This window comes from Panthera tigris, chromosome B4 (genome assembly GCF_018350195.1).
Source record: "Panthera tigris isolate Pti1 chromosome B4, P.tigris_Pti1_mat1.1, whole genome shotgun sequence".
Classification (NCBI taxonomy): domain Eukaryota; kingdom Metazoa; phylum Chordata; class Mammalia; order Carnivora; family Felidae; genus Panthera; species Panthera tigris.
Window position 1 is genome coordinate 94,249,399 of NC_056666.1, and position 27,363 is coordinate 94,276,761.

A 27,363-nucleotide genomic window follows, 5' to 3' on the forward strand; every position below is an offset into this window, starting at 1 on the left:
CGGAGTAGTGGAATGATTCCACGTGGGAATGATCAACTTCTCTGTTGCTTAACCCTCTATTATGATGGGTTTTCTGTTACAACCAAACCCAGTCCTAACTAATGCAATCCTTAAAGTTCTATCAGCCCTTCCCCATAAAACACAGCACTGAGTCCCTCTTCTCGCCAGCGGCTCTCCTTGTAGGCATGCTCCATTTCGTAAATGCCACTCTTAAATCCCAGCACCCAGGACAGAATACAGTATTCCAGAAGCCATTTAATCAGTCCAGCCTCTACTGAGTTCTTACCTGAGCACCTGTTTTGGTTATACAGCCCACGGTAAGCCACTGAAAACCCATCCTGAGCTCGCTGTAAATTAAAACTCTTAAGTTCTTTTTCACAAATTTCTCTTGACATCCAACTATTTAATCCCAAACTGCTCTTTGGATACACTATGGAGTACAAGTTATAATTATTATAAGATTAATGTTTGTTGAATAGATGAAACAACTACTTGCTTAAGTTTATAATTTTCAACTATTTATTTTTATAAATAACCACTGTCTGATCTGGTTGTAGAAATGACATATATAGGTATTACTGAAAAATAAATATGTGGATTGAGGTTTCTATACTGAAAACGTTTGTTCTTTGAGATTTGCTGTACCTATTACAAAGTGCCTTTGGGAAGGAACTGATATATATTTCATTGCCAAAGTATTTTTATCTTTAGGATTTACAGCAATATGTCCTAGCTGACCCCTCTGTTTCTAGTTTGCCCCTTTCAATCCATTCTCTACACTGTACCCAGAGTGACTTCTTATAGTGCAAATTTGATTATGAGATCTTGGCTGCAAATCCCTTGGTGGCTCCAACTGATTGAGGAGAAAGTTGAAATCACTGCTGTGGTTCACAAGACATTTTATGACCTGATTCTCTTAATCCTCACCTTTTATGCTCTGGCCAACTAACCTCTTCTGTTCCTCTCTCCTGCCTGGTCTTGGAATATTTTATTCTGTCTATCTAGAATATTCTCCACTTCGTTCCCCATATCCACCTGGTGAGTTCCTTAGGCTTTGATTTGGAAGTTTCTTCTTCCAGGAAGCTCTCTTGTGTTGGCTCAGATGCCCCTACCATGGGTTTCTACAGAACCAAATACTTACTTCGTCACACTTGCCACTCAAGCTCCATGAGGGCAGAGACAACCTCTTTATTGCCCATTGTTGTTAATGTTGAAGGAATGAAGACGTCTATACAGACTTATGCCTGAATTCAAATCTAACCAACCCCAAGTAAAAATGTGGATTTAAACCAAGCCTCGCTGGAGTAAGAAGTCGCAACACATACTTCCCCCTCACTCCATCTGAGAACCAAGAGTAGTAAAACATGCCATACTTGTCCTCACGGATCCAGATACTGGTTTGCTATAGGTTTTCCAGGAATCACCGCTGATAGTCTTGACACTAAACTGATAGGATCTCCCTGGACGAAGACCATACACAATGCGTCCTTCCGATTTTCTATTGCTGTAGGGGTTGAAGACCGTGATGGCATCTCTGGGGAACCACTGTAGCTCAAAGTCATCGTAGTCTGTCCAGTCTGGTGGCCCCTTCCAGGTGATGGCCAAGGATGTGTTTGTAACATCAGCAAATGAGATAAGACTGGGAGGACTTGGGGCTGCATGTAGGAGAACATGAAAAAAATCACATAAACATGTCTATGCCATAGCATAGACGAGAGCTGGGTGACATCAGATGTACCTTAAGGTGCTTTGTAGGAAGCCATAATATGAAAATATAATAGAAGCTTCTATCTATAGTGTTTACTATGTGTCAGTTGCAGTCCTCAAGTGTTTTACGTGCATCTTCTTTAATTTTCCTAAGGAGAGATTCCTTACCAAGGTGCTGTGGAGCACGGGTGCGCCCTGAATGGGTTACAAGTGTGCAAAGGTATTGGTTCCATTAGATTTTGAGGTGTGAGGGCTACAATCCACAATTATGCCCAGTTGCAGATAGCTCTGTTCATTGATCCCAGGGTGGTGTACAGATTAATGTTATCTATGTATGCCCGGGAGATAAAAAATTTAGGAAGCATTGCCAATAGCAATGCAATGATGACGTATATGATTATCCCCATTTTACGGATAAGAAGACTGAGACTTCGAGATGTTCAATGACCTTCCCAGCTTCACATAGGTAAGTGGCAGAGCTAAGTTAAGGACCTAGACCCTTTTCCTAGATCTTGTAGGAACAGTGGTTAAGGTCTGCTTCCTTTATCCATTGTAGCATAGTGCCTTCCCAAGAGCTAGCACGAGGCACTCCATTATTGATTTTCTTTCTTCTTATTAAAACCATAACTCAAATGTGTCTTTAGAAGCTACTTCCTACCAATAGTTGGCCTTTGGCAACAGAGCTCCTTACCTGTTCTGCTCTCCCCCATGAGCTTGTTCCTGAGGTCCCCGCTGTGAGTTACCACACACAGCGTGTACTTCCTTCCAGGAATGAGGCCATGGAAACGCCACTCTGTCAGGTTCTTGTCTTTCCAGTTTTCCTTCTTCGTGCCATTGGGGTTGTACAGAATCAGCTCATAAAAATCGAAGTCCCCAGAGGCTGGACTCCAGCTGAACCAGAGACTGTCTGTCATGTTCCGATTGGATCCCCGGAGGTTACTCACAGAAGCTGGGACTTAAACACAGTGAAAACCTTTACTAAGGACAGAGGAGTTACAAGCAAAAGCACTTGGCCTACAGGTGAGAATACGAGCTATGTTGGGCATATGGGTGAGTGGTACCCATTGCAGAGTCAGATCTTGCCTGCATTTCAGGGCACTTACGTAGAGAGGCATGTGGTCTAGAGATGTGGTACAAACGAAAATAAAAACAAACCAGCACAGGTGGTGGCTTCCATATGCTCACCACACATAGCCTGATAAACATCTGAAATGAAATCTTCAGAAATGATTAATTAAAACTCGTCAAACAGTTCATAACTTACCTTATGAATGGCCTTGAATATATTCACAAAAGGTGCCAGCCCTTTCCAGGCTGGCCCATCACACCCAGGCCCCTTATCCCATAACATCCTCCCCTGGGTCTCTCTGCTTCCTCTCCGCTCTCTTGTAGGTTCTCAGTTCCCTCATTCGTTTTCTTACCCAAATCTATATTGGTAGATCCTCACTTGGGAAAAGGGTGTTAACAGTCACGTCTACCACTATGTAACTTAGTCACACTGGCACCTGTCCCGTGGGTATTTAAGCTTCGTTATTCTCTGGGAGTGAAGACTGCTGTCTCTTGATGGAGGAACTTTAGACATTAATGAGCACATAAGGGAAGATGTGCAGAGGGCAGATTGTCCTAGAAACAGTAACATCAAGGCAATTCTATTCAGGGTCTAGGTGTATCCATATCTGTTGCTCATTTCATTCCCTTCCAAAAACACGCTGAGAACTTCTGTTGGGTGCCTGGGATACACTTCCCTCAACTACAAGGCTCACCTGAAATGCTTTCCCTGTCTAAAGTCTTTTCTTGTCCTGCCAAGTCACTCTGTCACAACATACTGTTTATTTCCTTCACAGATTTCAAGGCATTCCCAAGTCATGTCCCTTAAAAATCTGCTGTCTGGCCCTGCTCCCTCTCTGCCAATGAGAGCTCTATAGTCAGGGGCCTCATCTGTGCTGTTCACAGATTCCAGCAGTGAGCCCCGTGCCTGGCATACAAAGCACTCAAAAACTATTGTCAGATGAGAAAAAAAAAAAAAAAAAAAAAAAAAAAAAAAAAAAAAAAAAACTGAACGGGAAAATAAAATAATGGCCTCAAATTATGGAAAACGAGTGGATTCAGTTTCTTATTTGCAGCCCAGAGAGATGTCTCTTTCTCTCCTTTTCCTGCAATGCTTTGTGTGCATTTCATCCAGTGCCATGTTTCTGTCTCACAGTGGACATTGCTTGATCCTTTTTGTAGTTGGCCCTTCTCCGGACCTGCCCTCCACTCCACGCGTGTCCTGTAGAAAGCTGAAAGGCACAGCTTGAATCAAACCACAGTGGGTTACAACCCTCTTGTGGCAGTTTGGTGGCAAACAGAGAAGCCAGAATCATTTTTCCACCAAACCCTATGAGGTCAACTAGTGGTGGCAACAGAGCAGAAGCCAGTGCAAAGGCAATTCTGATATGTAATCAAATGCCTGATTTCAGATAAAAAAGCCTGAAGGTCACAAAGTTCATATAAAGCTAGACCATGGCTGGAAGAGGGAACTAAGGACAAAACAAGGAAAAGCCAGTGAATACTGAGACAATTTCCCCACAATACATTCCTGCTTGGGTCCGGGCCTTACCTGTTCTACCGAATATGAAAGACTCATTAGACAGCTCCCCACTGTGAGTTACTATCACCATTTTGTACATTCGGCCTTGCAGCAGGTTCTGGAAAGAGATACTCTGGATTCGTGGGTTGACTTGAGCTCTCTCCTGAAGCGTTCCATCTGGGTTATACAGAAAGATGTTGTACCCGTTGAGTTCCCCTTCCGAGGTGGTCCAGCTTAAGGTCAGGTGTCTGGTGGAGTTCTCTACGATCCTCAGATTGGTGACAGCTGCTGGGACTGGAAAAGTTGAGCGAGAGGGTGAGACCGAGTTTTAGTACCCCCTTGACACAGCCCAGGCCTGACGCCCAGGTGGATACACTCCACAGCAGCTTCAAACACATGGTCTCGGCCTTCAGAAAATACTGACTTCATGGGGACCCCAAAACTAAGAAGACTGAATTTTGTGCATTACTGATGTTGAAACTGTCAATTCAAACAACAACAACAACAACAACAACAACAACAACAACGACAAAACAAAAGCACAAGAGAACAAAGAAAAACCAGTAACTGGGAAATTATCTACAAATATGTTTTTTGGATATAAAATAAATGTTAATCTGACCTGTGTGACTAAATGTTTTTCTTTCTTTCTTTTTAAATTTTATTTGAGAGAGAGAGAGAGAGAGAGAGAGCACAAATAGGAGAGAGGGGCAGAAAGAGAGGGAGAGATAATCTACGTGGGGCTCAATCCTACAATCCTGGGATTATGACCTGAGCTGAAACTAAGAGTAGGATGCCCAATTGAGCCATCCGGGTGCCCCAAGGCTAAATGTTTTTCTAATAATAAGAGCTAGATAAGAAATAAAAAACTATCTCTGAATGCCATTTGAAAGCTAAGGAATGGCAAACGGAAGTAAGGGCAGCGGGGAGGGAAGAGAAGTGGGAAAGAAAGAGAAAAGCAGACAGAAGGGGGAGATTTGAGTCGGGGATATGGGAAAGAGATGCAAGAGGAAAAGCCAAAACCATTAAACAAATAGTAATGGGGCACCTGGATGGCTCAGTTATTAAGCATCCGGCTTAGGTCATGACCTCACGGTTCATGGGATCGAGTCCCGCACGGGGCTCTGCACTGGCAGGCTCTCTCTCTCTCTCAAAATAAAAAAATAAACTTAAAAAAGCAGTCTTAAAAATTATTTACATTGGGATTTTACGACCCTTTCGGTCTTCAGTGGTACCTGTTGGCAAAATGATCAAGAGCCACCAGAAATGACCTGCTTCCAAACTGTTCGCACAGGTGCTGCCTAATTCCACGGATGCCAGTGGAAACAGAACACCTGCCTCAGTCTCTTCTGGGTTCTTCTCCCTCCAGTCTAAACACTTCCTGTTTTATTTTCTCCCTCTCCCTGTGCCAGATCCCTGAAAGTTGATGTTTCCCATCATTCCATCCTCTGTCCCCTTCCTACTCCATAACACTGGCTAAACAACCAACCTCATTCACTTCATGGATTGCTATGACTAAATGTTTACGCCCCCTCCACCTCAAATTCTTATGTTGGAACCTAACCGCCAAAGTGATGGTACCAGGGGCTGCGGTTATTGGGAGGTGATTAGGTCATGAGAGTGGAGTCCTCATGAATGGGATCAGTGCCCTTATAAAAGAGACCCCAGAGAGCTCTCTCGTCCTTCTACCATGTGAGGACACAACAAGAAAATGCCATCTATGAACCAGAAAATGGGACCCTACCACACATCAAATCTGCTGGTGCCTTGATCTTGGACTTCCAGCCTTGAGAATTGTGAGAAATACATGTTTGTGGTTTAAGCCACCCAATTTGTGGTATTTTTGTTATAGCAGTCTGAACAGACTAAGGCATGTATTTAATTAGAATTTTTGTCCAAATATTTATCTCCAGCTCACTTTTCTGAGCTTGGGCCATATTTTCTATTACTGATGATCATCTCTCACTGCAAGCCATTCAGACATCTCAAACTCAGTACAAAACTGAATCCTGTCTCTTTCTCCTTGACACTGCTCCCCCGTTCCTCTTATCTCAATTAATGGCATCATCTTCTTCCAGATACCCCAGGTAGAAGTTCTGGAATTTTCTGTTCCTCCTCCTGTATTCTACTCGGACACCAAGTAGCCATCTTATCTAATGAAGAAGTATTTCTTGACTGTATCTACTTTTCTTCACCAGGGCCCCTGTGTTAGTTCAGCTTTTGACCCTTATCATTTCTATAACTGCAGTCATCTTATGACCCCAGTTACCTTTCGGACCACATCACCCCACTTTGTTCTCACTCACTCCGCTCCAACTATTCTGGCCTCTTTACTGGTCCAACAGGCCAGACACACTCCTGCTTCAGGATCTTTGCCTTAGCTCTTTGCTCTGCTTAGGGATATTCTTCCCCAAACGCCTGCATAACCCTTTTTCTCATTTCTTTCAGACTTTTATTCAAATATCACCTTCTCAACAAAACCTGTGAGGACTGTGCTATCTAGAATTGTAAGCCTCGGGGCGCCTGGGTGGCTCGGTTGGTTAAGCGTCGGACTTCGGCTCAGGTCATGATCTCACGGTTTGTGGGTTCGAGCCCTACGTCAGGCTCTGTGCTGACAGCTCACAGCCTGGAGCCTGCTTTGGATTCTGTGTCTCCCTCCCTCTCTCTCTGCCTCTCCCCTGCTCGCACACACACTCTCTCTCTCTCAAAAATAAATAGACATTAAAAAAATTTTAAATTGCAAGCCTCTAACACTTGTTAATCCCACTTTCCTGTTTTACTTTTTGGGATTCACCACCATCTAATCTACTATATTTTTTACTTATTTATTTTGTTTACTGCCTTTCTTTCCTACTGGAATGTAAGCTTCATGACCACGTTTTACTCACTTCTGGGTAGCCAGCATTTAGAAAGGTGCCTAGCACATGGTTGGTGCTCAATGACAAATGAATCAATGAATGAGTCTCTTCTCCATTCAACCTATCTATCCCCCACTGCCGTCTGATTTATCTTCTTTAAGGTACAAGTTTTTATTACAAAGCACTCACTGTCTGGCTGAAAAACCTGTATTGTCTCCTCACTGCTTATAAGATGAAAAATAACCCCCTGAGGAAGACGTGCCAGGCGCTCTCTAATCTGGCCCTAATCTGCCTTTCCAGCCTCACCTCTCCATCATGCCACCCACACCTCACCCATCCATTGCTTCTCACTGCTCCTTCTCACACCTCCCTGTCTTGGCACAGGACAGTCTGTCTGTACATGGTGTCCTTTTACCTTCTCTCCACACGCAGAATTGTTTCATCCTTCATGACAGTACTGAAACGTCAGTTTTATGAGGACCTCCCAATTCTACCTGTCCTCCATGCTCCTCTTGGTATTGGACATTCCTTTCTTCTACATAATCCTTATCACAAGTATTGTCATCACAAATATCACAAAGTATTGTCATCCTTTGTCTATGTGTCTGTCTATCCCACCAGTCAGCCAGCTCTTCCGGGACAAAGCATGCTTAATTCATCTCTTCATCTCTGTCAGCATCACCCCCCCTTTCATATCTAGCTCCTTCATAAGTAATCAATTAGACCAGTGTTGTTGTCTGAATAATGACTCCCCCAAGATGTCCATGTCCAAATCCCCAGAACCTGTGAACATGTTATCTTATGCGGCAAAGGGGACTGTATACCTGTGATTAAGTTAAACATTTTGAGGCAGGGAGCTTATCTTGGATTGTCCAGGTGGTGACTCACAAGAGTCCTTAAAATATGGAGGAGGGACGCAGAAGAGTAAAGAAAGAGATATGGTGACATACACCGAGGTTGGAACAATGCCATTGTTGGAAGGAGGACATGAGCCAGGGAATCTGAGTGGCCTCTAGAAGCTGAAGAGGCCAAGGAGAGCTTCTCCCCTAAAGTCTCCAGGAGAAACACAGCCCTGCTGATACCCAATGCCTTAATTTTAGTCCCATTAGACCCACTTTCAGTTTCTGACCCCCAGAGCTACAAGATAAAAAATCTATGTTGCTTTAAGCCGCCAAGTTGGCGGTAACTTATTGCAGCGGCAGTAGGTTTTAACACTGTATCTGAACTGGCGTGGGGTAGGCTGAAACCTGTGCGGAGAGGCTGGCTGACAGGGAAGTGGTAAATCATGGTGAATGTTCCCACTGTGTCAAGAAACAGACATCATCTCCCTGTGTTGCTTCATCTCTCCGACCCTTCGGTTCTGAAGGAATAGCACACAGGGAGAGATCTGGTATGAAACAAGCCATGCGGATTACCTGTTCGGCCTTCAGTTTGGGCTTCTTTGCTGAAGAGACCTCCACTGACAGTTAAGATCCGAATCTTGTACTTTGTTCCCGGTGTTAGGTCTTCAAATTTGTGCTGCGTGGTGGAGGCTGGCTCTGACGTGTTACTCAGAAGGATCCCATTTTCATTTAGAAGCAGGATCTCGTATCTTTCTGCCACACCAACAGCCTTTTGCCAACTTACGGTTAAGGAATGACTGCTGTATGCGTTGTTTGCAACTATTCCCTGGACAGATGCTGGAACTGCAAAGAAAGAAGAGAAGCAATGGCCGTCAGGTTCCCTCACTTAGGGTAAACCGGCTGAGAAACCAATGGAGAAAAACTGTCCTAAATCAACTGTGGGTAGAAGACGATGCTACCAGTTCACTTGTGTTGCACCTACACTCCCTGTGTGTGCCCTTAGGAGAGAGCACTTCTTGGCCTGAATTATCTGTACACCTGCTTTGGGTCTCCATTCTTTTCGCTGAATTAAGACAGGATCTTGAAGTCAAACAAGTAGAAAAATTAGTGAAAGTGACACTGATAAATATGCAGTGATTCATATTTATGTATCTAGAAAGTGGAAGATGCTGAACACATTTACATTCAGTGAATATAGTTTGGACGGCTGAATTATGTTTAGACTTTCATTCCCAAGATTAACTCAAGTCAAAGCTCTGAGCCTTCACCTAAGCAGTAGCATATAATGATTTTTTTTTTTTTTACTATGGCTCCTGATGTGAAAGGCAAAATAGTATTATTTTGAATAATATTTTCTGTCCTAGGCTCATATTTTTTTTTCTCATTCTACATAATCTTAAGAGATCTCATCCACTCCCATGGTTTGAATTGTTACCCATATGGTGACGACTCCCAAATTTAAACTTGCAGTTCAGATCTCTCTTCTATTTTTGCAAATGACATCTCTCCCTGCATGTTCCATCCAATTCTCATGAGGCCCAAATTGGACTCCTCAGCTCCCTCCTCATAACCTCTTTCTTGTCCTTTGTTTCTCTTGGTCCAAGCCGGAAATGTGGGTTGTCACTCTGATCCTTCTACATACATAATCAAACATGGGTCTTGTAATTTCTAAGTCCTAAATCTCATATCTCTTTCATCTATCCACTTCTCTCCCTTCTCTATCCACTACTACTCCCCTAGGACAACATCATCCCTCACATTAGTGATCAGTCCCCTTGCTTCCTCGCCTCCCACACTATGTGTGACATATTCTCACAGCACCCCCATGTGGATGGCCCTTCAATGGCTCTCCATAATTCTAAACACCTTAACAAGGCACACAAGGCCCTTCAAAATTTGGTCCATCTACTTACTTGGCCACATGGTTCATCTTTAGTCTAGCATACCACACAGTGCGTAGGTCCTTAAATGTGCCATACTTTCTCTCACCTTCAGGCCTTTGTTTTTTTCTGCTGGAACCAAGTCAACATACGTGTCACCAGTATGACTCTTAGTGTCTATTTAGATGTTACCTTTTCCTGGAAGCCTTCTCTGACTCTTCATGTTTGCTCCTAACACACCTCATTATGATTTTTATTTTAGAACTTGTGCTGTAATTGCCTTTTTATTTCTCTGTCTCCTTCACTAGATCATAAGCTTCTTGAGGTTGGGGCTCTATCTTGCTACAGAATTCCCATTTTCTAGCATAGTGCTTAACATATGGTTGGAGATATACATATATGAAATAGAGACATAGTAGGGCACAGTACAGAAGCCCAGGCCCCACAGCTAAACAAGTGGTTATGAGAATGGAAGATGTATTGTATCCCAGTATAGAGGGTATAAGGTTTGGAGCCAGACAGACTTAGATTTGAATTATAGCTCTTGGTCTTATTACTTATATACTTGATAATGTTCTATAAACTTTCTGAGCCCTATTTTCATCTGTAAGATGAAAATAATGATCTCTGTCTTCTAGTGTGACTCGAGATAATTTTAAATGCCTGGCATATAGCAGGTGCTTATAGCTTATTTTTGTTTTATAAGTAATATATTAACAGTAATATTAATATAAATAGGCACATTATTCCTTCATTTGCTACTTGTTCTTGTAACAAATGAAGTAAATGGCATAGGTGTTCATTTAAAAAAGTAATTTTGAGAAAGGGGTAAACTTTACAGAAAAGGGTAAATATTTATAGGTAGTTAATGTCAATAGTTCTAAGTGTCTACTTGTTAAAATTAAAGTTTTTATATCCTTTAGCACATATGCAAATGTATTCAAATGATTTGGTTCCTTATTACCTTTCATTTGTTTTGAAGATCTCTATTAAGAAAGAAAAATGAAAAAAAAAAAAAGTATGAGAAAGACTCTTGAAACCACATTCAATGTAGCTTTGGATTTGGTTAGTTTTGATTTGTGAATAGCTAAGTAAGTCCATCTGTTGTCCCATTATGGATAAAATTTGGCTTTTTTCCAAGCGGGCACTCACCTGTCCGCCCAACGGCGTCTATCTGGTTCCTTAGGGACCCACTGACCGAGGCAATCACAATCTGGTACTGTTCCCCGGCCACCAGTCTATGGAATGTGTGCTCAGAGACGTGCTTGGAGATAGTCTGAGACTCAACCTTTTGATTCTGCCTGAACGCTGACACGGTGTAAGAATCAACATCGCCCCCACCAGGAGTCCAGTTGACTGTCAGGCTGTCTGTCGCCCCATTGGAAGAAATGTGAATATTTTTGACAGTGCTTGGAACTAAAAAGGAAAATAAATTTAAAAGTCATCACTCAGAGAATGAACTGTGGAAATTTTCAGCCAAAATTGTCGTGTTTCTTATATTTTGGCACTTACTAAAAGAACTTGCTCGGATTTTTCTGCCTGAATTGAAGCTGATAGGGGAAGTTTAGGGGGACATGGAAACCAGTGAGTAGAAATGAAGAATGCCAGTAGTAGAGCGAGGGGCTAGTAACATTGCCTTGGTTCAGGTCTTGGTTTTCTCATTTACTAGCTGTGGAACTATAGGCAAGTTACTTAACCCTCTGTAAGTCTCAGTTTCTTCATCAGAAAAATGGCAATGTTAGTAATTGTAACCAGCCCACAGAGTTGTGAGGATTCAACAAAAATGTGCATGTTAAGTTCTTTACTATGGGTCTGGCTCAAAGTAAACTGTCAATAAATGTCAACTATCATAACAACACTCCGAACAAAGTTCCAAAGAAAGGATACCCAACCAACAGAGTTTTTTTTTTTTTTAATTTATATGACTTACAAGCACCAGCTATTCACATAAATCCAATGCTATTTGCTGTTTCTCTGAAAGCCTTTTTTCGTTTTACCCTGTGTTGTACTTTAGTTAATCCAGATTGGACAACATCGTTGTCACCATCAAGATAACCTCACTTCTTGCCATCTCCTTCTTACCCTAAAATCCTCATCCCAAATGCCTGGCTACCCAACATGCTAAAAACACCACCACAACTACTCAGGTTCAAGAGCCACATTTGAAATTACCTGTGAAGCCCTCAATGAAGGCTGACTGCTGTACATCTCCACTGATGGTCAAGACAAGGATTTTATACTGGCGCCCTGGGGTCAGGGAGGTGAATCGATACTCAGTTGCAGTATTTACAAGGTGAAAAGGTGGAAATACTTTCATATCATTGAACAGCAGTTGGATCTCATATTGGTCAACATCCCCGTCAGCTCGTGACCAAGTCACCAGAAGGTCCTCAGTGCTCCTATTCCGCAATGTTAGATCCCTAACGGGCTCTGGGACTAGAGAGGAATAGAGAAGACACTTCAGGAATGTGACTGATTAAAGTTTACCTACACAATAATTTATGAATCACATTCAAGGAACTGGCAAACATCTCTTCCCCAAATAAACCACTTGAATTACTTCATGCATAATTAAATTAAATAAAAAAAATTGGAAGCAACTATTAAAATTATAACTTTTTTCCTGACATAAATCTTATATGTAAATGTTGGTAGAATATAATTATAAAATGAATTATGACCTCAATCATAAGATAAAAAAAGATGTCTAGAACTTTAAATGCCACAACGCAAGAGGACAAGGAAGAGAAATGGGACATTTGGCCTTCTTGCTTCCCGACTATGCTTGCTTTTATCTACCAATAAATATTCTGTAATCATAGGCCATCGCTTGGCCGAATGCTATTAGCTCCAAGTAAGACTTACTGGGAATGTAATTTACTGATCAGTAAGCAGAGAAAATGCAAGGCTCATATATTTTATTGACTCGATGACCTTCAAGTCCCAACCAGCTACCAGATTTTGTGATCTTTCCACTTACTTGTTCTTCCATTCCCTTGTTCACTGGCTTCATATTGTCCACTTCTTGTACTAACAGTAACACTGTACAACCGTCCAGGGACTAACTTAACAAATACACACTCGTTTTCAGCCTTGGGAATGCTTTTGGTTTGAATGAAGTTGTTTTTGTTTTTAATGGTGACTTCATAGTGATCAAAATCTCCAGTAGCATGTAGCCAGGATACCTTTAAATAGTCGCTCCTGGCTGAGTTGCTAACACTGACTCCCTGGACCTTGTCAGGCACTGAAAAAGAGAACAGAGAAGTACTAAAGATATAGTGATTCTAAGTGAGTAATTGATCACAGATGACAACCTGAAACAGTAAAGGTAAGTGAGTAGATTTTTATTGTGGGCATTGAAAACAAAAGTTTTAGACCTTCAGATCACACGTTTCCAGAGGGGAAAGACTGTTACACTACACAATGTGTCTGGCCTACACAAAATGTCAGGTACAAGACTGAACATTGAAAATGATAACTGATGATTAATATGAATTGATGGTGATATTAATAATTCTAACATACCTGTTGACTCAAGATGTAATAAAAGTTACAAAGAAGAATACAAATAATCCAGAAGAAAAATGGAAGAAGAGGAAACACATAATTAATACATGAAGAGATGTCTAACATCACTGGTGATCAAATCAAGACCATGGCAAAATACCCTATAATTTTATGGCAAAATTAAAAAACCTAATAGGACCAAGGATGAGAGAGGATCCTCAACCACAGGAGAGTGGATGAATGAACTGGTATATATACACACTGAAATTATATAACAGTCATAACTAATTACTTTCTAACTCAAAATGTAAAAATATGGATTTTTGTGCCTTTAACATCAAAACACAAAATATAAGTGAATGTTATCAATATAATATAAGTCCCAAGAGATTACATACTGCATAAAATAACCTTTTATTTATTTATTTTTTTAATTTTGAGACAGAGAGAGAGCATGAGCAAAGGAGGGGCAGAGAGAGAAGGAGAGAGAGAATCCTAAGCAGGCTCTGCCCTGTCAGCGCAGAGTCCCATTCGGGGTTCAATCCGACAAGCCGTGAAATCAAGACATGAGCTGAGATCAAGAGTCGGATACTTAACTGACTGAGCCACCAAGCTAGCCCTAAAATAACCTTTTTAAAAATAATGTTAGGGGCGCCTTGGTGGCTCAGTCGGTTAAGTGTCCGACTTCGTCTCAGGTCATGATCTCGCAGTTTGTGAGTTCGAGCCCCGTGTCGGGTTCTGTGCTGACAGCTCAGAGCCTGGAGCCTGCTTTGGATTCTGTGTCTCCCTCTCTCTCTGCCCCTCCCCTGCTTATGCTCTGTCTCTGTCTCAAAAATAAATAAAACATTAAAAAAAAATAATAATGTGAGAACCAAAGTGTTTTAACCCATAATTTTAGGACTACATAAATAAAACTGTGCAAAATGAAAGGCAAGAAGACAGATGAAAATGGGAGTTAAGATGATGGGCTACCTTTGGATGAATCAGTGAGGTGGGAACCATATGACTTGATATAGGTTATTGTCAAGGTTCTAGCTTTTATTATAGGTAGTGGTTTCTTGTGTGTATTACATTATTAAAAATGACTAATTAAATACCTAAATTAAATTAGAAGCCTAAAAAATAAATAAAAGTGACAAAACATGGTTTCCTGAACCAAGTATTAAGATTAATCCAATTTTGTGCACCTGAGGTTACCCCCAATAAATATACAAAGAAACAAACAATGTGTACTTGTGGTTTTCTCTCAACCAGTCTATCAATTGATCAATCAATTGGACAAAGCCTGTGTCTAAACCTTCTCTTCCACTTTCCTTTGAAGCATGAAATGACCCAGAAATTTCAATATTTTGGCTTCTAAGCCACATTTTCCATGATGTTTCTCACACCTACCGTTGCATTTTATATTTTGTTGGCATATGTGTAGTGGTTAGTTTTTGTATTAGAATATATCTCTCTGCAAAAAAATAAATTAAAAAAAAAAAAAGAATATATCTCACTGCAGATATGGAGCCAGGACAGGTATGCTTTCTTCAAGATATTTACCCAAACCGATTACAGTGTACCTAGAATTTATTCATCATAGAATAAAGGAAAAGAAATTTGGAAGTTTTTATGCACATGGGCTAAGTAAGAAAAGTCAATGACCCAGGCAATTTATTGAAGACAAAGCAACTATTACAGGAAGAAAAACCAGGTTACACACCATGTTAAGTCAATAAGGGGCTTTCCAGGTGGAATTGGAGGTAATCTGTGAGACTTGCCTTGCTGCACGATGAGATGATGTGATGCAGAATTAGAAATATTGATATTTTTACCCAAAATGTAGAACAAAAGCATTAGAAAAGGAAAAGGGCTTTGACACAATCAGCCAAAATCAACAAGACAGCAACTCAGACGTGACTCTATGTTAAACTGATTTGTTGGGGGCAATGGCTTGCCTTGATTGACTCATTGCATCAAATCCAAGTTCATGCTGGTTTAAAGAGTCAAGCAGGTGCTTTGAATAAAGGATCACTTTTTTATTTTTTTTTGCATTTAAAAACAATCTTAGCAAAAGGCTTGCAGTATGAAGATCAGATGGATAGGAAACGTTCATGAGTTGACAGAGAGGGGAAGCAAGGGGTTAGTAGTTGGATGATACATCCTTTAACTCTGGTGATTTTTAGGCTCCAAGCTGATCAACATAAGACGCTGACATAAGGCTGCTTCATAAATGGAAATCTACTTTTCACATCTCAGTCATTATTGTGATTTTATCACTATAATTAGGCTTTAAATCATTTGACGGTAGGGCATAGCTCTTTATATCCCCAACCAGGGCTTTCAGGGATAGCACTATGTAATGGAAATAGCGCTTGGAGCTAGGTTGAACTTGATTACTGGTTAGCAATGTGACTTTCCCTCCTGGACTTTATCACCAAATGAAATGGGATTAGATCAATCTACGGACACTTTCAATGTTAGCATCCTGTAGCAATGTAAATCAGTGGTTCTTAACCTTTTTGAGGTCACAGAAACTTCGAAAATCACACACTCTCTCCTCAAAGAAATAACACATACTTTTCCTATCTGCAACAATTTCATAGACAGTTTCAGGGGTTATGACATTCCTAACCTCTACCCACGGGGCACTAAAAACTAGCTAGAGCTAAGTGATTTCTGATTGTTAATTTATTGAAAATTTATTGAGTGTCTATGAGGCTCCAGACCCTTTGCTAGGTAACAGGATGAAATCAATTGTCCCGATCCTCATGCAAAAAATGAATTTTTTTTCATAGTTTTAGATTTTTGTAAGGTCTTTGAGTCCAGAAGATGATTGGCTAATTCTTGCGTTCAGCAACAGCAATAAAATTATAAGTTGTTATATAAGCCAGATTTTGAAAAAAAACACGCAAAAAAAGACATGGTTCCAGACATAAAGGCAATCACAGACGGAGAGATGCAAAAGACTGCAATGAGTGCTAAATTTCTCCTAGAAAGAATTAATACGAACTGAGAGGGACACATGGCACAGCATGATGGAGTTAAGTGGACAGAGGAGCAAGGGAGGAGAACCATTGTAACTTTAAGTAGTAATGCTCTCTGTTTGCGCTATTGGCAAGAAAAGTAAAATAAAGATATACCAGTGAAAACTTTTGTGAGAGGTCAATAGCAGATCCTAGCAAACGCTAACGTGTCAAAAGTGATTTTGAAATTTTCGGTTTCGGTGAATGTGAATACACTTTGGTTTTGGAAACCTGACAAATTCATTTTTTTTTTTTACAGTATATTCTTCTAATTTCTTTTTTGTTATTATTTTTTTCCAGTTTTATTGAGAAATAACTGACATATATCACTGTATAAATTTAAGGCATATAACATGATGGTTTCATTTATAAATACTATGAAATGATTATCACAGTTGGTTCAGCTAACATCCAATATCTCCTACAGATACAATAAAAAGAAAAGAAAGAAGAAAAGAAAAAAGGAGAAAAATTTTCTCCTTATGATGAAAACTCTTATGATTTAATCTGTTAACAATTTTCCTATAGATCATACAGTAGTCACAGTCATTCATGGGGTACTTTACATCACTGGCACTTATTTACTTTATAACTGGAAGTTTGTACCTTTGGGCCATCTTCCTCTAATTCTCCCTTCCCCCACCGTCTGCCCCTGTTAAGCATAAGTCCGATCCCTTTTTCTCTGAGTTTGTTTTTGCTTTAGTTTTAGATTCTACATATAAGTTAGGTCAGAGTATTTGTCTTTCTCTTTCTGACTTATTTCACTTAGCACAATGCTTTCAAGGTCCATCCATGTTGCTGCAAATGGTAGGATTTCTTCATTTTTATGGCTGAACACTATTCCATTATATAGATATACCACAACTTCTTTATCCATTCATCCATTGATGGACACTTAGATTGTTTCCATGTTTTGGCTACTGTATATAATGCTGCTATGAACACAAGGGTGCAGATACCTTTTTGAGCTAGTGATTTTGTTTCCTTTGGATATATTCCCCCAAGAGGAATGGTTGGATCATGTGGTCGTTCTTAAATTTTGAGGATCTTCCATACTGTTTTCCATTGTAGCTGTATCAATTTATACTCCCAACAGTGCACAAGGGATCCCTTTTCTCCATGTCCATGACTGCATTTATCTATTGTCTTTTGATGATGGCCAGAGGTAATATTGCATTGTGGCTTTAATTTGCATCTCCCTGGTGACTAGTGATGTTGACCATCTTTTCATGTATATGTTGAACTTTGTATATCTTTCTTGGAGAAATGACTGTTCAGGTCCTTTGCCCATTTTTAAATAGAGTTATTTACTTTTTTGCCATTGAGTTGTATAAGTTATTTCTATTTTGAATATTAATGATGAATTTGATATTAACCCCTTATCAGATATGGTTTGCAAATATTCTTTTCCATTCCATAGGTTGTTTTTTCACTTTGTTGATGGCTTCTTTTGCTGTGCAGAATCTTTTAGTTTGACGTAGTCCCACTTGTTCATTTTTTATTTTGTTGCTTGTGCTTTTTATGTCATATGCAAAAACTCACCACCAAGGCCCATGTCAAAAAGCTTTCTTCTTATGTTTTCTTCTAGGAATTTTATATTTTAAGGTTTTACATTTAAGTCTTTCATACATTTTGAGTTAATTTTTGTCAGTGGTGTAAGATATGGGTCCAGTTTCATTCTTTTACACGTGCATATCCAATTATCTCTGTATGTTTATTAAAGAGACTGTCTTTTCTACATTGAATATTCTTGACTCTCTTGCCAAAAACCCCTGACATTTTTAAATTAAACAAGTTCTTAAAATTTTTTAATGTTTGTTTTTATTTTTGAGGGGGGGGGGCAAGCAGGGGAGGGGCAGAGAGAGAAGGAGACACAGAATCCGAAGTGGGCTCTACTGAGCTGTCAACAAAGAGCCTGACACTGGGCTTGAATTCACAAACCAAGACGTCATGACCTGAGCTGAAGTTGGACACTTAACCAACTAAGCCATCCCGGTGTTCCAAAACCCTGGCATTTTTAAATGCAAATATCAACCCATAGCTTAGCAGGAAAGATCTGACAAAATATTAATGTCAAACTTAAGCAGAAATCTCAGATGTAACCCCGCCAAAAGCATAAGTACGTTGGGAAAATGGTAGCTGTCTAAATTTAGTTCTTTCCATCACATCGAAGACCTGGCATTCATTGCTTTTGCTAAGATTGTGCTCCTGGTCCCAAGACTATGAAAGTTCACATCTTCACCTTGTGTGAAAAAGAGTGAACAGTAGACTTTGACCAAATAGGCATCTCAGAAGGGATTTCAGGACAGATAACTTTGTAGGCTCTGGAGCCATTCAGAACTGGGGTTAAATACAGAAAGGCACTGGCTGTTTCACAAGTTAAACAGTGGAGCAAGTAGGTTATTTAACCTTTCTGAAGCTTGATTTCCTGATCTGTAAAGTGGGAATACTAACAACGACCTCAATCAGGAATTTGCAAGAATTAAGTTAGTTAACATAGACAGTGTCTAGCAACCGAAAAGTACTCCCAGAAAACACTTGTTACTATATTTGCATATAATATGAATTCTAGCCACAAATGTAGCGTTCATCTTACTTTAAAGGAAACATCTGCTCACATAAGGAATTTCCAGGCTCAGAATTTGAAGACTCTGTCACAATTCTGTGATCTCAAAAAGCCCTTAATCCGATCATTACAGAACGGTTGCAGATCTGATGCCCTGAGCCACACATAGCCAGGCAGTTCTCACAGAGCCTGGATCTCCGTATATATAGCCTTACCTGTTCGCTCCTGGCTGAAGGAATGGTTTTCATACTTGCCACTCCTTGTAGTTATGGTCACATTGTAGAGGCGGCCTGGAGTAAGGGAGCTGAAGGAACATTCGCTGATAGACTTGGCAATGATGAGGGACTGAATTACCCTGCTGCCATGAGAGAGGGTCACCACATAGTTATCTACATCTCCAGGAGCCGGCAGCCAGGAGATGCTCAGGTAGTCGTTCCGACCAGAATTGTTCACCGTCACTCCACTCACACTGGATGGGACTGGGGTTTAAAAAGTGGGGGAGAAAATTTAAAAAGAAAGCACAGTCAAAAGTCTGGAGTCATCTACGACGGCCAGCAAAATACAGTGTGGACTCAGGAGATCTCAACTGATTACCTAAGAGGTCAAAGATGTGTGGGCATTTCACTTTAGCTTCTGGAAGCTGAGTGTTCTTATATCAGCAAGGCTAGCCCAAATAAAAATGCAAGGAGGTCTTTTGGGTGCCTTATAAATATATGGATGCCGCTACTGTATTTTTATGGTGTTGTTTGTAAGATATTTTAAGTGGAGGCATTTTTAGGTGAATATGTCAGGAGGTTCCCTCTGTAGGAAAAGGAAAAAACATTAAAAATCCAAATTGCTGAATCCAATCAGCTCAAACCAAACCCATCAATAAGCAAAGATGTTTGAAGGGAAAGGTGAACGTTGCCATAACTTTTCTAAAGAGCTTAGACTTTGGGATAGTTTTGATTTTCTTGTGATGAAATTATTTATTCCTGGGGAGTCTAATAACTAACACGACCAAAGGGGTTGCATCTTCCCTTTGTAAAGCATTTCCTGCCCTCTAGTGGCAAGAAATAAACCTAAAAGCGCATCCTGAAAGCAACAAATCAGGAGGTTGACCCAACTGTGGGCAGAAAAGCTATTGTGGTGATAACGGCCATCATCATTTGCCTATTTTAATTGGGGCTTAATGCTGCAAACATTTATTGAGGACCTACTATTTGCCACATACACAAAAATGGAAAAGATGTGGATGCCTTCAAGGAGCTTCTTGGCTAGAAACAGTATGCAAATTAATCATTGTGATATCGAGTGGTAATTGTACCTGTATCAGAAATAAGTGTACAGTAAATAGTATTGCCAGTAGTGAATATCAGAATAAAATCCTGTAGTGTATACAAACTGCACTACTGTTTTCATCATTGGTTCACTACTTTAGCTAAACATTTTCATATAATTGTCACTAGCAGTACATCATGTACAATGGACAGGGTCCAGTTAAATGACCTCTGAGAACCCTTCTAATCTAATATGCTCTGACTTTGTGACTTAAGCCCCAAAATTGTCTTTACACGTGCAAGCACTTGTCCATCACCAAAAATTATAAATAGCACTGTATCGAACAACTTTGCTAATGCTGTTCCATGTATATGAACATTTCCTGTACATAAAGTTGAACTTTTTAGCCACATTTATATATTGATGTCTTCCTCCCTCCCTCCATCCCTCCCTCCCTCCCTTCCTTCATCCCTCCTTCCTTCCCCTCTTTCTTAACCTTAATGTAACAATCTGTACATCCCCTGGTTGCTCTCAAAGAATTATGCTTGTTTTTTTAAAACTGCTAGAAATATTTGCAAGTACTGGCATTTTATTAGAAAAGATACAATTATCAGATGTCTTGTCAAAAATATAAATTCATGTTTATGAAAAACAGATATGAAATTTGTTTTTCCTTTAGAAAAAGAATTTTCTCAGGTTAGAATTAGATTTGTTAAGCATATCCGATATCTTGCATTTTAAATATTGTTTTTAAGATTTTTTTTAAGTTTATTTAGTTATTTTGAGAGACAGCAAGTGTGAGCAGGACAGGGACAGAAAGAGAGGGAGAGAAAGAATCAGAAGCAGGCTGCATGCACTGTCAGCACGGAGCCCAACGTGGGGCTCGATCTCACGAACTGTGAGATCGTGACTTGAGCTGAAATCAATGGTCTGCCGCTTAACTGACTAAGCCACTCAGGCGCCCCTGAATTTTAAATATTTTGCCACCTTATCTAGGCTGAAGGTTTATTTATGTGTTTCAACTCTGTGGAAATATAAGTGAAAGAGACAACCTTTCAAAACCTTTCAATTATTTCAGCACTGACAGATCTTTCAGCAATTTGAGTAGATGGTAATGACTATCCAGGCTTTAGCCACTGAATTTTTTATAATCTACTGTATACAAAATTTACTAATCTAGGAAAATTTCAAAATCTCTAGTCATTGTGTTTCTATAGTGGTATCCCATATTCCCCCTTTCCCATGATAACGTCTGCACTCTTAATGTGTTTGAATAAAATAATTCATGCTTATATTTATTCACATTTTGCCCTTTCCTCAAAGCATTGTGATCATTCTTCACAGAATTTTTTTGTCTTGGTTTTGCATACTTCTGTCAAATACAGTGGGTCAAATACTGATATCTCTGCTACAATTGAAATTTAGGCATAAAAACAACTATAGGCCCCACTTACTCCAAGTGGTATAAGGCACCAAACTGTTTTAGTATATCACAGTAAGTCAGAAAGCCCTTAAGGTATTTTAAAATGGGAATTAACTTATGTGGCAGAATCTGACTAGTTGTGCTTCTCTTTCCTCTTGGACACAGAACTAGAAGATATTTCCCAGCCTTCCCCGCATGACATGTAGCCATATAGTTGTGTTCCCACCAGTGGAATGTGGGGGGAAGTGATGCATCTACTTCCAGGTCCGATCATCTTCCCCTGCCTGGAACCTCTATTCTCTGGAGAAATGGACAGAGTTCTGAGGACCTAGAGGAAGGAAGAGCCACAGATGGTAGGAGCCTGGATCCCTGAACTATTGCTTGGGAAAGAACCAACCAATAGAGCTATCTAATCAGGAACCCCCACATTGCACAGTTGTGTAAGCAGGAAGTAAGTCAGTCTGATCTGACTAACATGACTGCAACTCGCTGGGAAATGGGTGCAGCCTCTCCTCAACCCTTACCTCAGCTTTCTTAATTCTCCTTCCCTCCTCCAGTAGGGGTAAATTGGCGTATATTACTAGGGATGGATTAGAAAATGGAGGTTTTGAGACATAAGTTAATTGCAGAGCTACAACCAGACTCTAGGCCTCCTGATTCCCAAGCTAAGTTTTTCAGTCCCCTACCCCCAATTATGCTACACCAATGGTTGGTGCTAAGAAGTACTGAAAGAGGAGAAAGAAGGTATCAGGAAGAAGGATGTGGGTAGTAACAACGTCAGCTACCACAGAAGGAGAAAATGAGAAAAACGGTATGTATCAGTGAATTTCTTCCAAAACGAGGAAATACCTTTTCAATGACTTAGTTGCTTTTCTGGGAGAGTTAATGAAGTTAATGTTCTTTGGGTTCATTAAGTAGATGAGATTCATGATTTTTAGAAAAGGGACCTATCGATGATGCCTACAGCTGATACTCAGATGTAGGCATCAGAAATCTAGAAGAAGCAGCCTGAAATCCAACTTATGATCATATAAAATTAAGTAGGTAAAGTCACTGACCTGATTCTGAGTTCATTAGTAATTATCAAAGCTTCTACTGAATGCATTTTTTTTCTTTCTAAGAATCGGGAACATAAGTTGTATATTGTCTATTTATATTCTTTCTTGGTATTGTGCAGAAAATTGTATCTCCTTCTTTGGTGCCAACCCTGTCAGACGCACATGACCACATAGCTCTTTGCCCTATTTGACTGTGATCTCTTCAAGGTCAGGGAACATTGTTTAGTATTAATAGTATTAATATAGTATTAAGCACTTGTTTAATGCTGCTTATGAAAATATATGTGATTTGGGAATTTTATTAACTCAACTTTGAACCACAGACATTAGAGATCATTTCCTTTCTATGTCTTGAAAGAATATGAAAGGGAGTGGAATTTCCTTTTTTAAAAGAAATCTCATTACTTGTCTTCATCTTAACTGGGCCATGAACATTAAGGAAATCATCAACTGAATGTGGGGATAAGCCTCGGCATCAAATGACTATTATGTTGCCGCAAAGGTTTTTATGACACATTTATGGGAGATTTTAGAAAATTCAGAATTCATTCTCATTTACCCTCACCCACCCTGCAATTTCCATTCCTAGAAGAGTAACATGAGTTACTAAGAGTAACTCCTAAGAGTTCTAAGAGTTACTAAGGAGTTGTAAGAGTTACTCCTAGAAGAGTAACCACCTTGCGGATGGTTGGTATTGAAACTTGGCTTTTGGGAGAGTCAAAAATGGATCTGTTTTCAGGATGTTTAAAAAAATCCTAGAATATAGGATTGAGCTGCCATGGGCTCCTCTTACCTGTCCTTCCCTCCACCACCACTTGTCGGGATGAGATTCCTCCGCTTACTGTTGTTACAACCACAGAGTAGAGACTGCCTGATTTGAGGGAGTGGAAGCTGTATCTGCTGGTCTCACTGGAGACACTTTCGTTTTTGATGACCACGTTTTCATGGATCAGTAAGACTTGGTAGAACTCTACGTCTCCCAGTGCCTGGGTCCAGTTAGTAAACAGACTGCTGGTTGTCCCTTGGTTGGCCACATACAAGCCAGTCACTTGGGCAGGCACTAAACCACAGTAGAGAAGAAGAAAAAAAAGAAAAGCAAAACAGATGACATTTAATCACCCTAAGGAAGTGTAACAAAGTGAGTCAAAAATGGAGACAGTCTTGAAGATGCTAAAAATATATCTACATTTTTTTTGCTATAGACTCTCAGCTCTATTTCCTGTGGCATATGGCAAACTACTCCCATACAGAAGCTGTTTATATGGAAAATCAAAATTACCTCAGATCCAAGGATGAGATGAAGCATACCTATTAAGTAGTTCCGATTTTACATGTTCAGTAATGAAAGAATTTTATTTTTGAATATTGCCTACTTTATGTGATTTCATCTGTCTTTACCTCATGAGAACTGAGTGCTACATTAGCTACCTGAGCTGATGGTTGTTATGGGGTGGTAGTGGGAAATCCCTTCAACCTGATGATTAGGTTGTAGTTTAAAACCGGTTAATTCCTTACTGGCGCATTCTCAAGAGGACCATTATTACTATACGTGAAAATGCTACAATAGTATAAATTATATTATCTTATAATACTGGCAATTAACAATGATAACCATAACTAGTAGTGGGAACTATTAGTTCCTGCTTTGTGCCAGTTATGGCCTCTATAGTTTTTAGAAATCATATTATTTGATACTCATTCGAAACTCTACATTTGATTTCATTTGATTCTCTTTACTGATGAGGAAACCAAAGACAATTAAATATAAGTAACTTAGCCTATTATCACAGTGCTAATGAAGAGTCATCCTGGAATCCAAAGCCTGATCTATCTAACCTGTGAGCCTGTGCCCTTCTCCTATTAACAACTATTGTGATTTCTAACCTACCCATTAAAAAATCTCTTACACAGATCTTAAAGCTGACTCTTGATCAATGTATTTGATTTTCTTTGTGCCTCTTCCCTGAATTTTGGTAATCAAAAGGATTGGAATCGTGGCACAACCCTTCTTAGAATTTGTTAACTCTTGGATTAAGATACAAATATATTCATTAAAAAATATTATTGTAGTTGGGTCGGAAGATTCAATTCTCATTTTAAATTTCATATGGAAAGCAAAGGAACTAATATGCCAAATAATTTTGAAAAAGAACAAAGTTGGAGGAGTAACATCGTCTGATTTCAAGACTTACTAGAAAGCTTCAGTAATGAAGGCAGTGTGATACTGGCAAAAAGACAGAAACATAGATCGATGCAACAGAATTGAGAGTCCAGAAATAGACCAACACATATATAGTCAATTGATTTTTTTACAGAGATGTGAGGGCAATTCAGTGGAGGAAGAAGGGTCTTTTCAACAAATAGGACTGGAATTATTAGATATCCACATGCAGAGACAAAAACTTTGGCCCAGATCTCACACACATATAAAAATGAACTCAGGATGGATTATGCACTTCAATTAAAAATGTAAAACTATAAAAACTCTAGGTGAAAATCTTTGTGACCCTGTACAAGGCAAGGATTTTTTAACATGACACCAAAAGTATGGTCCATGAAATAAAAAAACTGATAAATTGGATACCAAAATTAAAAACTTACATTCTGTAAAATACACTAATACATTAATGAAAAGACAAGCCACAGACTGAGAGAAACCACTTCAATACACATTTATGACAAAAGGACTAATATCTGAATATATAAAGAATTCTCAAAATTAAGTGATAAAAAACAAACAACCCCATCAAAAAATGGACAAATATTTGAAAACATGTTCTTCCCCAAAGAAGATACATGAATGGTAAATAGGCATATGGAAAGATGCTCAAAACCATTAGGCATTAGAGAAAGGCAAGTTAAAACTGCATGATATACCTCTACACACTTATTGGAATGGCTAAAAAAACCCAAAAAACCAAAAAAACACAAAACTTGCAAAACCAAGTGCTATTGAGATCATGGAGGAACTGGAAATCTCACATATTGTTGGTGGGGATGTAAAATTTTACAACTGTTTTGGAAAACAGTTTGGTAGTTTCTTCCAAAGTTAAACAATACACTTACCATAGGGTCCAGTAATGTGAATGTTGAGAATGATGGAAATGATCTTAAGACTCACAAAATGCCTTGGACTTCCAATTCTGGCAATATAGTGGGCTACATACTGTGAAAATCCCCCCCAGTAAATACAACTATGTGTGTTGGATAAAATATAAATATATAAATGTACGAGTGCATTGTCAAGAATGTAAGGAACTCTCAGAGACCTAAAAGTGATAGAAAGGTAATTGGTTCACCGAAGCATACTTTCATTTTGGTGGCATTTTTCAAACATAAATTGAAGCTTTGATTTATGGATTTGCACGATCTATAGGATAGGAGGTAAAGTGTAGGACTTTTCCAAACTGAGGAACCTCATAGGTGACCCTGCATAACACTGGGTCCTGAAAGGTTACATTCTAAGTGTAAGTGAAATAAATATTCCCTCTCTGCTCTCAGTCTCCTTGGCACTGGATGGAGAAGAAAACCATTTCTGCTGAGCATTCATAACCTCAAGATGGTTTCAGTGAGTTTTCAACCCAGGTTCATTAATACCGGGTGCTCAAAAACCTCAAGTTGAAAATTCAGATTAAAATAGGTCTGGGTTGATAGCCACTCGTGCACCTCAAAGGATCAAATGAAAATAAAACTCTAAAACCCATCTTCAAACAAGGCCTCAAAGAATTCTCACAAGGTTTCCAAGGTGAATTTAAGGACTCATAAACATTTCAGGAAGTAAAGCACCATGAGCAAAAGGCAGCAAACCCAAAAGACAACAGGATTGAACCCCTTAAGATTTCACCTATTATAATTATCAGACACAGAAGAAAGTAAAATAAAAATGGTTTATTTACTTATAACAACAAACGTGGATAATGGAAATATGACAAAAGAGCAAACGAGCACAAAAAAGATATGGAAAGAGAACTAAAGAGAATGTTTCAAAGTGAAGAACATACCAATTAAAATTTAAAATTCAGTGGATAAAGTTGAAAAAGATGAGACAGAACTAAAGAAACAATTCATGAACTAAAAACAAAGGGCTGGAAATTATCCAGATTATAGCCAAGAGGGCAAGTATATGGAAAACATGAAAAAAAATATATATATACATATATATATGTATGAAAAACATGAAAAAAATATATATACATGTATATGTATATATATTCTAGAATACCAGAGGGAGAACAGAGGCAGTATCAGAGAGTTAATGGCTGAGAATTTCCAGGCATGAGGAAAGATACTAACCTACAAGTACACAAATTGTAATGATCTCAAGCAAGATACACAAATAGTAGTCTGTATCTAGGTTATTACTGTAAACAACAGAACACCAAAGGCAAAGAGTAAATCTTAAAAGCAGTCATAGTAAATAGATTACCCAGAGAGAGAGAAAAAAAAAAAATTAGACTGACACCTGACTTTTCTACAGCAAGGATAAATGCCAGAAAGACTACAATAATATCTTCAATGTGCTGAGAGAAACTAGCTTTCAACACACAATTGCAACCTAGGGAAAATATCTTTCAAGATTGAGAGCTATGTTAAGACATATGCAGAAAAACAAAAGTTTGGAGAGTTAGTCACTAAAACTCTAACTAAGGACATGTGAAGAACGTTTTCCAAAATGAAGGAAAGTA

At 39.3% G+C, this 27,363-nt stretch overlaps 1 protein-coding gene across 3 annotated transcripts in view; it reads right to left on the bottom strand.

Moving 5' to 3' along the window:
- The window catches only part of PTPRB (protein tyrosine phosphatase receptor type B), a 114,168-nt gene that overhangs the window by 34,523 nt on the left and 52,282 nt on the right, over positions 1 to 27,363 (bottom strand). For all 3 annotated transcript variants that reach the window (XM_007082248.3, XM_007082247.3, XM_042992751.1), the window contains 9 exons: positions 23,472 to 23,738; positions 19,153 to 19,416; positions 12,837 to 13,100; positions 12,029 to 12,292; positions 11,009 to 11,272; positions 8,550 to 8,819; positions 4,307 to 4,570; positions 2,399 to 2,662; positions 1,374 to 1,655 (listed from right to left, as the gene is read on the bottom strand). In XM_007082248.3, coding sequence (XP_007082310.2) covers positions 1,374 to 1,655; positions 2,399 to 2,662; positions 4,307 to 4,570; positions 8,550 to 8,819; positions 11,009 to 11,272; positions 12,029 to 12,292; positions 12,837 to 13,100; positions 19,153 to 19,416; positions 23,472 to 23,738 — 2,403 coding nt within the window. The remainder of the gene's footprint in view (positions 1 to 1,373; positions 1,656 to 2,398; positions 2,663 to 4,306; positions 4,571 to 8,549; positions 8,820 to 11,008; positions 11,273 to 12,028; positions 12,293 to 12,836; positions 13,101 to 19,152; positions 19,417 to 23,471; positions 23,739 to 27,363) is intronic.